Raw genomic sequence first — 13639 nt, 5'->3', positions numbered from 1 at the left:
TGTCTTTATCAGAAAAAATGGGTAATTTTGCTTTCCAGGAACACAAATTTGTATCTTTGATCGGTTTCTATTTGAAGATTCACAGTTCTGCCACCTGAAACAGGTAACAAAAAAATACTTGTAATACCAAGCCTGACCACATGGAGCGCTGTTACGCATAAACATGTCTCGGAGCAACACGCAGGAAAAAGGATCTATCATTGAGCTACGTGCAGTACCACCTAGTGGTAGACATATTTACTGCAGGTACATTATACACATCAGGGTTTATAGACAGCAGCATTTCTGTCACTCTGATGTCATGTGTGGGTGATACTCCGAACATCATAGAGTTTAGGCATTGGAAATTATTTGAAAAAATAATAGTAGCGATGAGGAATGTCAAGGGTCAGATAAGAGTACACATTCCTGTGTGAATGAAGAGGCTGCGGCGCTCCAGTTGTGGACGTGTCTGCTACAGCATTTGAATGGGACCAAACTGCAGTACCAGGGATAACCACTAAGAAATGTAAGGCGCTGTGCCTGGTAAACAATGAAGGAGACACAGCGATTGCTAGAGCGTCTTTAACACTTCATTAAGGGGATCTGCGGGGGTGTCGGGAGATGGACCCCCACCGATCAGATATTAATAGTGTATTTTAAGGCTAGGACATCCATATTACAATCTGGGAAAAACATTTAAGCATCTGTTTTTAAACAAGAATGTTCATATTCACTGACAGCAAGCAGAAATCTTGACAATTGTGAGGAATACAATTTAGAAAAGATATTTACAATGATTACTTGTACATAAAACATATTTTATTACTTAAATTGAATAGTTTATGGGTTCTCTGCATTTCCAGCAGCTCTGCGTCTATGTAGCTGAAAGGATCCTGCACCGCAAAGCATCATGGGAGACCTCTGTGTGCTGACGATCAATCATTTCTTCTGGTAATTTGCATTCTGCACGATATTATCCCCATCTTGTGCCTTTGCTACTAGACTAATATTACCCGAAACTGTTTTTAATCCGCCTCACATGCGCCACCCAATGGTGGACACAGAGAAATGCAGATACTCGGGCAGGAGCATCGCACAGACAGGAATTGCTGATCTGCATCTATAATCAATGAATGGAGATCATCCGTCAAGCAAGCGTAGTTACTGCAGCCGGAGATAATCTTACATAATCCAGACAGAGGAGAGAGAACCGCAGACCCCTGCCCTGTCCTGACAAACTGCACAAGTCACAGCCAAAGCAAACGCAGACGTTTTCATAAAGTTTATCGACAATAAATATCTGTTGTACAAAAAAACATTATATACAATTCAGAGGGGGCGACATTGCCGGGAAGCTGAGATATAAGGTGCTGTTTGCAGGGTCTTTGGCTGACCCTGCACTGACCGTCTGGTTGGATTCTTATTTCCAGATTTACAATATAGACAAGAACAGGGTCTCAATGTGAGGACAGTGCAAACAGCCCCCCAAACCTCAGCTCCCTGGATCCATAGAAAGTGTTGGGGAAGAGGAGACGGGTTCGGTGGTTTTAACCTTCAGGGAATGTTCACATGAACTGTCTTTTCCCCCCCGGTTTTATTGCGGCGGCCAGGTGTATGTTTGTAGTGTATGAGATATAAAAAAAACGGTCTTGCCGCAGTTTTTACGGTGCAGTACTGGTGGCCGCCATTGTGATCATATCCTGAGACTGTTCGGCTCCATCCTCAGCCGGCACCGGAGATCGCACTTCGTTTCATGGTGTTGTGATCAGTGGCCCCCCGGCACAGGGAGACGAGGACCCGCTGGTGCTAAAGACGCGACTGTTGTATCCGGGCGCTGGGCAGGTGCGACGCTCTGCAGGTGATGAGAACTCAATGGGTTTTGTGTCGTCACTGGTGCCCGGAGCCTGCGGATAACAGCGACATATGGCGCATTAACCAAACACGTCACATAAACAGAGCAGCAAATATTGAATATATATCCGTAGGACAGGCCATCAATATCAGATCGAAGACGGTCCGACTCTAAAAACCCTGATCATCAGCTCCAGCGAGCGGTACGTCCCCTTCATTGTTTACTATGAACAGCGCCGTACATTTGGGAGTGGTTGTGCCTGGTACTGCAGCTCAATCCTATTCACTTGAATGTTACTGAACTGCAGTACCAGCCACAACCACTACCAACTGTACGGCGCTATTCATTGTAAACAATAAGGGGAAGCCCCTTCAGCTATTGGGGGGGGGGGGGGGTTGCCAGGAATCGGGGGTGGGTGCAAATCGCGCTCGGCACACGGAAGCACTTGATTCGTGCTACAGTAGCCGCGCACCATATGCTGATGACACGCTGAGCTTTTGCGCGCGCAAAACGGACACGTTCATGTGAATAAGGCCTTAATCGAATAATTAAAAGCAAAGCAAAAGTGGAGCAGTTGTCCATGGCAGCCAATAAAGTCGCTGCTATAGTTTTCCAAACAGCCTCGCAAAAAAAGTTTCGGGGGTTACCTGACTTCTATTTACACTGGCAGAACTGTGAACGCAGATCTGGATGTGACTGGAGTATACGACGTGATGCAACAGGAGAATTGTGACTGCAGCTCTGGATGCGAGAGGCGCATAAGATATGATTTAACAGCAGAATTTTAAATACAGCTCTGGATGAGATTAGAGTATAACGGTAGGATTATGAATGCAGCGCTAGATGTGACTAGAGTATAACGGTAGTATTGGGAATGCAGCTCTGGATGTGAACTGAGTATAAGATGTAACTGCAGAATTGTAAATGCAGCTCTGGATGTGACTGGAGTAGAAGATATATACCTGATGAGTAAAACAAAGTATTCACAAAGTCACCGATCATCATAAGCAGATTAATCTTATATTAATACGGCAGGAGCTTCGAGGTAACGAGGTCTCTGACACTGAGAGCCAATATCTGAGGATTATCTGATGTTTCGCAGAGCGGTTTGGTAGATTTATTAGCGCGGTCCGGTGTGATTCCGGTCTGATGTATTTCGCAGCAGTGGAAAAACACTTTGCCCGGCTCAGCCGTATCGCTGAGCCTTCAGTATAATCCGTGGGCACAATGATAAATGCCCTGTATTAACGAGGGGGGGGAGGGGTGATGAGCCGGTGACATCAGAGTAATGAGCCGGAGAATATTAATTACCAGGTGGCGGCTTCTCCTCCCGCTCGTTGTCTGATCTTCTACCTCAGACATATGGGAAGATTTATCAAAACTAGTGCAAAGGAAAAATGGAGCCGTTACCTAAAGCGACCAATCAGATTCCACCTCTCATTTTTTAAAATGAAAGAAGTTTTATGATTGGTTGAGAACTACTCCACATTTCCTTTGCACTAGTTTTGATCAATCTCCTCCACAATGTATCAACCATAATGGTGACCACAAAGAGAAGCGTGAGCGATAGGCGGCGCAGTTTCCACGGCTCTTCTACGTCATGATGATGTAATCAGGCCCAGCCTATGATGTCATGAGGTTACAGAAATTTTCTGCGTGTGTCTATAGATGCAGATCCTTCTTGCTTGGAGTTTTTATTGTCGTTACGTGATTTCTATTGAAGTTAATTTATGAAAAGTCGAAGGTAAAACGGCGAGGGACGGCGAGCGCTGAGGTTCTAGAGAACGGTGGGATTTTTGCTGCTTGTAGAATTGTCCGAATTTTTGTTCCGAGATCACGGGTGAATGAAACAGCATACGGACATGTGATGTCACGCTCCCTATATAAAATGATTACCGGTGATAGCACGCCATATTACACTGCGCTCCGCCGCGCCCTGCACGTTGTTACATTGTATCACCGCACATGTTAATCATCTTAAGTCCTTAATCCCGGGACAGGTGATCAATGTGGGACCGCTGTGTATTCCGAGAACTGAGGACGTCCTGGGATCTCCCGCCAAATAATACAAATCTGTCTCTCTGCAGCCACCACTAGGGGGAGCTCAATGCAGACTGATTTATTGAGTTCACAAATGGGAGCTTTATAGATCCATAGGAGCTCCCCCTAGTGGTGGCTGCAGGCAATTATAATAAAATAACAGGTATTGCTGATGGTGATGTGTAGGAGGAAGAGTCATGTCGGTATCATTCCGGAGTTCATCGAGGTCATAGGACTGCGCGGCGCTGGCTATTATTAGTCCATTTCTTACACTGCGGAGTGAACACATCAGGGAATTAAGATAAGAGGAGAAGGGGCCTGAGTGCCCCCCGTATTTACCTGCTCCTCTCTGTGTTTACACGACAGCCGCTCCTGATAAGCTGCCAGATAATCCGTCACACGGACGCCATATGCTGCCTCTGCCGCGCTGATGGAAAATTATGGAGGCAGAAACGCAGAATCCTGACTGTTTTATCTGAGCCTGAGATAAGTGATGACCGCACGGGGCGAGGAGCGGCCCTTCTACCGCCAAAATAACAAGGACTTTTCAAGCGTATAACGCAGTTATGGAGCGCCGCCATCTTATTACAGAAACAGCGTCACTCTTTGGACCGGCAGGGTTACAGAGCAGCTGCCAAATTGTTTTCATAGCTCATATCTGGTCCTGGGAAAGCTGGGTGACAACCAATAGGGTAATGATCCAATAGCCATGCGGAAAAATGATTTACCATTCAGGCGTTTAGAAAAGTTGGGTGACATTTAAAGGGGTTGTCTCACCACAACAACTTATTACCTATCCAGAGTATAGGAGATGAGTGGTTGTTCTCTGGGACCCCCACCGATCAAGAGAACAGGGTCCTGAATCTCCTTATGAACCTGCCGCTCCATTCATTCTCTATGGGACAGCCGGGTGCAGCGCTCGGGACCTCCGGCAGTCCCACTTTGTTGTGGAGGGACGACCCCTTTAAGAATGCAAAACAATATCAGTCACACAACTTTTCCAGCCGCCCGAAGACCAAATCGGGCTAGTGTGTGGTGATGGGAGCAGGACGGGCTCTGCTGCATCAGGCACAGATACGGCCTGAGGAGGGGACATGGAGACGCCCCCATTAGGATGTGAGGTCCCTTACCGGGAGATGTTGTCTGGCTCGTGACTACCCGGTGACCTCTGGGGTCTGTCTAATACCAGGATGGGGCAGCGGAACGTGAGATGATGTTTGTACAGTCTCTCCTCTTTGGCTAATAGAAGGGGGTCCCAAATAAAGCCCCCCCCCTGCGCTGCACGTGAGGGGGGCGACTTCTCTGACTTTACCTTTTCTGTTCAGCAGATTCTGTCGCGCTCTGACAAAGGCCATGATATCGGCGTCCGTCTGGCTGTCGCCTGTGAGCGGAATCGGGGTGTCTGCCCCCCGGGACGCCCTGAAATGGAGAATTACACAACGTTATAATAGAGGATTCATTATACATAGAATGTGTACATTTTACGTGAATTATCACATTTAACCCCTTAAGGACCGGACAATTTTGGCGTTAAGGACCACAGAATTTTTTTTTGTGTCGTTGGATTCTGAGATCCAGAACTTTCATTGTTCCGGTGACGTCGCCGTGTTAGCGCCTGGTTTTTGCCGAACAGATCCTACTTTTTAGTGCCACCATTTTTGTTATATAAAACTTATTGTTAAACTTTAATTTTTATTGAAAATATAAAATAGAATTGATATCGTTCACCGGGCGGTTCACACGGCGTCTTATCTTTATTATACCGGGAGTTATGATTGCAGAGACCAAATACGTAAGTGATTTTTTATTTTAAAAAAAATCTTCATTTAATTTAATAGATTTGTTTCTAGTCCCACCAGAGGACTTCACAATAGTCATGGCCGGCCTGGGGGTCTTTATTAGGCCCCCGGCTGCCATGGAAAACCATCAGGATGCCCATAGAGTCTGTCTGACCGCTTAGATCAGGGGTCTCAAGCACGCGGCCCGCGGGACACAGAGCCGCTAGTACAGACTCTGCTCCGGCACTCTGGAATTCCCTGACATCGCTGTCCATATATGGACAGCGAAGTCTGGGGCTTCCCCAGAGCCGGAGTCCCGGGCAGAGCGCTAGTACAGGCTCTGCTCTGGGACTCTGTGGAATTCCCTGACATCGCTGTCCATATATGGACAGTGTGTCAGGGTCTTCCCCAGAGCTGGAGTCTCGGGCAGAGCGCTAGTATCGGCTCTGCTCCGGAACTCTGGGGAAGCCTCTGACATCGCTGTCCATACATAGACTGTGATGTGAGGGGCTTCCCCAGAGGAGGAGTCCCAGTGATGTCAGGAGCACAGCTGGAGTGCCAGGAAAAGCCTACTAGCGCTCTGCCAAGGACTCCAGCTCTGGGGTTGCCCCTGACATCCATGTCCATATATGGATAGTGATGTCAGGAGCAGAACTGGAAACCCAGGCAGAGTGCTAGAAACAGCTCTGCTCTGGGACTCCAGCTCTGGGCAAGCCCCTGACATCACTGTCCATATATGGACACTGATGTTAATGGCTTCCCCAGAGGTCTAGCGCAGAGCCTATACTAGTGCCCTGCTCTGGGACTCCGGCTCTGGGGTTGCCCCTGATATCACATTCTGGTCCAAGAGGATCCTCTGATGTCACTGTGTATGGACAGTGACGTCAGGGGCTCCAACAGTAGAGGAATCCCCAGCCAAAGCGTCGGCAACGCTCTGGCTGGGGATTCCACTCCTAGAGAGAGCCCCAATGGAGCTATCTACTTGGGAGGTGTGTGGCATTATCTGCAGAGGGCACTGTGGCTGCATCCGCGGAGGGCACTGTGGCACGATCTAAAAAGGGGCTGCCCAATCTTGACATGTGTGTCTGCCAAATACTGCCAACTGAGCCACCGGACTGCATTTAGCGACACTTAAATTGGAAAACTGGATTGTTGAAATAAGCACGTGGAGAAATATCTCAAATTTTAAACCTAGCGCTATTATTATAGTAATGTATTATTATAGTAGTGTAGTATTATTATTATTATTATAGTAGATCAAATAACTAAATTGATTAACAATAATTTTGTATTGTATCAAATTTGAAAGTAATGCGGCCCGTCAACTTCCCATTTTTTCTATATGTGGCCCACTTACCCGGCCGAGTTTGAGACCCCTGGCTTAGATGCTGCAGTCGCTATTGACGTCACATCTAAGGGGTTATACAGCCGGGTACAGAACGCGGCTATTGCAGTGGGATGTCGGCCGCATGTCACTCCTCCACTGAGTAATTACATAATAGATCTTTATAGAGCGAGGGGCTTTGTTTATAAGTTAATTCCCCCGATTCTCTCCACACTGCCATGGAGATTTTTATATATATACATACGCACAGCTCCCATAGAGTTACAAGATAACAATCTGTTGCCTGCAGACACCACTAGGGGGAGCTTACTGCATTCAGATTTATTATTGAGTTCAATGTGAGCTGTATACATTGCGCTCCCCCTAGTGGTGGCTGCAGGTAGATTACATTTTATCATGTAATTCTATGGAATTGGATCCCTATAAAAATAAATACTGAAATTCATCGGCACCGAATTTTGGATCTAAAAACGAAATAGTGTTAAAAGTGGAGATTCACTTTACATATGACATTCTTCATCTCCACTAACAGCTGAATTTATAGGTTGTGAGCGGAGTGTGAGTTCTGTATGGTCAGGTGGATGGGACGGAGGTACCTTGGGCTCCACGCTACAGCCAGTGGCATACATGTCTTAGTGGCAGACCACGCCACTGCTATGTGCCCTATCATTCCTGAGTGCGCCCCTGACAGCTATGAAGAACACAAGAACGACAGAGGAAACTGCACCGCAACATCCACTGTTCACTTAAAAAAGGCATAAACTCTAAAGTATCTGCTCCACCTTCATATAGGGTTGTCTTCTGCTGGACGTTGTAGTGTTGTAGCAGAACCTATGCCTCTGTGGGATTCTCTGGTTCACCTACTTGTCGTGGATCTCACCGACACCAGTCAGAGGAACGTCTTCCGTTCCTACACACATCCCCCATGCTGTCAGCAGTGTCCCCAGCATAGTAAATAGGAGGGGGGTGTTTCTAAACTTCTCTATAAGTAAAGGGAGGACTGAATGATCATAAGGAAAGGTTAAGATCAGGCCCAAATTGTATTTGTGGTCAGAGTGGATGTTGGGGAGCAGATCCTGAGTGTACAGTAGGAGGAGGGGATCATCTGCATTATATCTGGGCACATGGAGTGGAGTCTGATGTTACCTGGATGCCGGCCTCTGTACGCTGCTCCTGGGGCTGCTGGAGATGGCAGGATCAACGTTACTTGAAATTCTGTAGAAGGAAGGTGAATAGTTAAAGGGTCTGAAACATCTCATGTGGAATAAATAACTCATCAGATTTCAATATCTTTAGAATTATGAATATCTGATTTCCTTCTGGTTACGTTGTATCAGTTTATTGTCAATAGTCTCCAGTTGCAGTGTCTGACATTTTCCACTAGGTGGCAGCAGAGCTCCATCCTAACTCAGGAGGTTCTGCATTTTTTGTGTAATGATTGTGAGTCTCGTGGACGCAGCGAGAAGCTCCCAGGCTCCTCTGGGACACAAGTCTCCCTTCTGAGGTGATCACATTTTGCAAAATTGGGCTGGGGTGAGGTTTATCCCGGTGGTTTCCTCTTAGCCCTGACTTCACGTTCACTGCAGCTCCAGCTTGTTCAGTGTATTCACAGAACTCTGCTGTGCTGCATTGCGAGAGATGTTGTGTATACCAGGTATTGTCTGAGTGAGAACAATATAAGCTGTTAGATGTGTGTCAGTGTCAGCTCAATGCAGCAGCTAGCAGAACTGTGCATTTGACGATGGATGTGACTGGATTGTATGACTTGTGTGAATGCAGCTCTGGTTGTGACAGGAGAATAAAACTTGTGAATGCAGCTCTAGATGTCCCTGGATTGTATGACTTCTGAATGCAGCTCCGGTTGTGACATCAGTATAAGACTTCTGAAAGCATCTCTGGATGTCACTGGACTATATGACTTGTTAATGCAGCTCTGGTTGCGACAGGAGTATAAGACCTGTAAATGCAGTGCTGGATGCGTTTGGTGTATAAGCCTTATAAAAGTAGCTTTTGTGACTGACGACTATGACTTGCTAATGCAGCTTTGGATGTAACAGGAGTATAAAATGAGCTTTGGATGTAACTGGAGTATAAAATGAGCTTTGGATGTAACTGGAGTATAAAATGAGATGTAACTCCGGATTGTGGTCACGTTCAGATGTGGAGCTCTGCATCAAGCAGCCGAAGTAGCACATAAGAAAGATCTTAATTTCAATGAAAGAACTTGATATGTGAGACGTGAGTTTGGCGCTCAACAGGAGAGCAGCCGCTGCCGGATTATACGGATAAAGCGTAAGGACGCTATGAAATGTCAGCTAATTAACACCGCAACTGGAAGCGAGCAGCAACACTTTCCTGTGGACTCCCCTGAGCTCCGCTGAGGGTTTTACTCCACATCTGTTAGGTTCATCTGCTGAGGTGAGGGGGATGTGGAGGCGGCTCCGGTGTGAACAGTCGCGCTCTAATCTCCGCCATGACGAGAGCAGCAGATTAGACATTTCTGTAACATGTGGGAAGCGCAGCAGATAGCGCGAACCGATTCGCTTCATCGTCCCCCCTGCGGGCGGCGCTGGACGGTTCCCCGCGGTCTAGATTTCTTACCGTGAAGAGGCGAAGAATGCGCGAAGTCCGTTGCTCAGGACTGAGGATACTCTGCAGAGATGATTAGACAATCGCTTAAAAGAAAACCGCACAAAATCAAAACCGCTGGAATCGACCGCAAGGGAGCAAAGAACATCTGATGCGGTACCGCAAGGAAAGTCAACGCCGCAGCAGCAGCGCTACCGATGTGTCACGCAGTCACCGACCAGTCATGTAACGGCACATCCCCCTCCCCCAGCACATCCATGAGGATGCCGATCCCCCAACATTCCCACAAATAGTGTAAATATTCCATGTGTGACTCCGGAGAAAAGCCCAAACCACTACAGTCTGTGAGCACAGGATCGGCGGAATTATAAGCCCCACCCCCTTCTAGAAGCCACACCTCTAAACAACTACCTGTACCTTTATTATAAGTCATCCCTCCCCCGCTGCACTGACAGTGGACGATTCCTCTCACTCCAACATATCTACTAAATAAAACGTGATAAACCTAATACACAGCCTGTATAGTGACCGAGCCGCCTCACCAACTCTGCTCACTTGTACTGAATATATTCTTGTATATAGGGGGCAGTATTAGGGTATGTGCACACACACTAATTACGTCCGTAATTGACGGACGTATTTCGTCCGCAAGTACCGGACCGAACACAGTTCAGGGAGCCGGGCTCCTAGCATCATACTTATGTACGATGCTAGGAGTCCCTGCCTCTCTGCAGGACAACTGTCCCGTACTAAAAACATGTTTACAGTACGGGACAGTTGTCCTGCAGCGAGGCAGGGACTCCTAGCATCGTACATAAGTATGATGCTAGGAGCCGGCTCCCTGCACTGTGTTCGGTCCGGTACTTGCGGCCGAAATACGTCCGTCAATTACGGACGTAATTAGTGTGTGTGCACATACCCTAATAGTAGTTATATTCTTGTATATAGGGGCAGTATTATAGTAGTTATATTCTTGTATATAGGGGCAGTAGTATAGTAGTTATATTCTTGTATATAGGAGGCAGTATTATAGTTGTTATATTCTTGTATATAGGGGGCAGTATTATAGTAGTTATATTCTTGTATATAGGAGTAGTATTATAGTAGTTATATTCTTGTATATAGGGGCAGTATTATAGTAGTTATATTCTTGTATATAGGAGCAGTATTATAGTCGTTATATTCTTGTATGTAGGAGCAGTATTATAGTAGTTATATTCTTGTATATAGGAGCAGTATTATAGTAGTTATATTCTTGTATATAGGGGGCAGTATTATAGTAGTTATATTCTTGTATATAGGGAGCAGTATTATAGTAGTTATATTCTTGTATGTATAGGAGCAGTATTATAGTAGTTATATTCTTGTATATAGGGGGCAGTATTATAGTAGTTATATTCTTGTATATAGGGGGCAGTATTATAGTAGTTATATTCTTGTATATAGGGGGCAGTATTATAGTAGTTATATTCTTGTATATAGGGGGCAGTATTATAGTAGTTATATTCTTGTATATAGGGGGCAGTATTATAGTAGTTATATTCTTGTATATAGGAGCAGTATTATAGTAGTTATATTCTTGTATATAGGGAGCAGTATTATAGTAGTTATATTCTTGTATATAGAGGGCAGTATTACAGTAGTTATATTCTTGTATATAGGGGCAGTATTATAGTAGTTATATTCTTGTATATAGGGAGCAGTATTATAGTAGTTATATTCTTGTATATAGAGGGCAGTATTATAGTAGTTATATTCTTGTATATAGGAGCAGTATTATAGTAGTTATATTCTTGTATATAGGAGCAGTATTATAGTAGTTATATTCTTGTATATAGGAGCAGTATTATAGTAGTTATATTCTTGTATATAGGAGTAGTATTATAGTAGTTATATTCTTGTATATAGGGAGTAGTATTATAGTAGTTATATTCTTGTATATAGGAGCAGTATTATAGTAGTTATATTCTTGTATATAGGAGCAGTATTATAGTAGTTATATTCTTGTATATAGGAGCAGTATTATAGTAGTTATATTCTTGTGTATAGGGGGCAGTATTATAGTAGTTATATTCTTGTATATAGGGGCAGTATTATAGTAGTTATATTCTTGTATATAGAGGGCAGTATTATAGTAGTTATATTCTTGTATATAGGGGGCAGTATTATAGTAGTTATATTCTTGCATATAGGGGCAGTATTATAGTAGTTATATTCTTGTATATAGGGGGCAGTATTATAGTAGTTATATTCTTGTATATAGGAGAAGTATTATAGTAGTTATATTCTTGTATATAGGGGGCAGTATTATAGTAGTTATATTCTTGTATATAGGAGGCAGTATTATAGCAGTTATATTCCTGTATATAGGGGCAGTATTATAGTAGTTATATTCTTGTATATAGGGGCAGTATTATAGTAGTTATATTCTTGTATATAGGGGCAGTATTATAGTAGTTCTATTCTTGTATATAGGAGCAGTATTATAGTAGTTATATTCTTGTATATAGGGGCAGTATTATAGTAGTTATATTCTTGTATATAGGGGGCAGTATTATAGTAGTTATATTCTTGTATATAGGAGGCAGTATTATAGCAGTTATATTCCTGTATATAGGGGCAGTATTATAGTAGTTATATTCTTGTATATAGAGGGCAGTATTATATTAGTTATATTCTTGTATATAGGACCAGTATTATAGTAGTTATAGTCTTGTATATAGGGGGCAGTATTATAGTAGTTATATTCTTGTATATAGGGGGCAGTATTATAGTAGTTATATTCTTGTATATAGGGGGCAGTATTATAGTAGTTATATTCCTGTATATAGGGGCAGTATTATAGTAGATATATTCTTGTACATAGGGGTCAGTATTATAGTAGTTATATTCTTGTATATAGGGGGCAGTATTATAGTAGTTATATTCTTGTATATAGGGGCAGTATTATAGTAGTTATATTCTTGTATATAGGGGGCAGTATTATAGTAGTTATATTCCTGTATATAGTGGCAGTATTATAGTAGTTATATTCTTGTATATAGGAGCTGTATTATAGTAGTTATATTCTTGTATATAGGGGGCAGTATTATAGTAGTTATATTCTTGTATATAGGGGCAGTATTATAGTAGTTATATTCTTGTATATAGGGGGCAGTATTATAGTAGTTATATTCTTGTATATAGGGGCAGTATTATAGTAGTTATATTCTTGTATATAGGGGGCAGTATTATAGTAGTTATATTCCTGTATATAGTGGCAGTATTATAGTAGTTATATTCTTGTACATAGGGGTCAGTATTATAGTAGTTATATTCTTGTATGTAGGGGGCAGTATTATAGTAGTTATATTCTTGTATATAGGGGCAGTATTATAGTAGTTATATTCTTGTATATAGGGGGCAGTATTATAGTAGTTATATTCCTGTATATAGTGGCAGTATTATAGTAGTTATATTCTTGTATATAGGAGCTGTATTATAGTAGTTATATTCTTGTATATAGGGGGCAGTATTATAGTAGTTATATTCTTGTATATAGGAGGCAGTATTATAGTAGTTATATTCTTGTATATAGGGGGCAGTATTATAGTAGTTATATTCTTGTATATGGGGGCAGTATTATAGTAGTTATATTCTTGTATATAGGGGGCAGTATTATAGTAGTTATATTCCTGTATATAGGGGGCAGTATTATAGTAGTTATATTCTTGTATATAGAGATCAGTATTATAGTAGTTATATTCTTGTATATAGGGGCAGTATTATAGTAGTTATATTCTTGTATATAGGAGCAGTATTATAGTAGTTCTATTCTTGTATATAGGGGGCAGTATTATAGTAGTTATATTCTTGTATATAGGGGCAGTATTATAGTAGTTATATTCTTGTATATAGGAGCAGTATTATAGTAGTTATATTCTTGTATATAGGGGGCAGTATTATAGTAGTTATATTCTTGTATATAGGGGGCAGTATTATAGTAGTTATATTCTTGTATATAGGGGCAGTATTATAGTAGTTATATTCTTGTATATAGGAGCAGTATTGTAG

The 13639-nt window shown here is 43.0% G+C and overlaps 1 protein-coding gene across 1 annotated transcript in view; it reads right to left on the bottom strand.

Annotated features, from left to right (window-relative positions):
- Positions 1–803: 803 nt before the first annotated feature.
- The window catches only part of KIF6 (kinesin family member 6), a 78446-nt gene continuing 65610 nt past the window's right edge, over positions 804–13639 (bottom strand). Inside the window, exons 7-9 of the mRNA XM_075863486.1 lie at positions 8144–8212; positions 5187–5293; positions 804–1886 (exon numbers count right to left, since the gene is read on the bottom strand). Coding sequence (XP_075719601.1) covers positions 1870–1886; positions 5187–5293; positions 8144–8212 — 193 coding nt within the window. The 3' untranslated portion in view covers positions 804–1869. The remainder of the gene's footprint in view (positions 1887–5186; positions 5294–8143; positions 8213–13639) is intronic.

Source organism: Rhinoderma darwinii, chromosome 4, assembly GCF_050947455.1.
Source record: "Rhinoderma darwinii isolate aRhiDar2 chromosome 4, aRhiDar2.hap1, whole genome shotgun sequence".
Lineage (NCBI taxonomy): Eukaryota > Metazoa > Chordata > Amphibia > Anura > Rhinodermatidae > Rhinoderma > Rhinoderma darwinii.
Note: the sequence above shows the minus strand (reverse complement) of the source record. Positions and strands in the feature narration are given on the sequence as shown.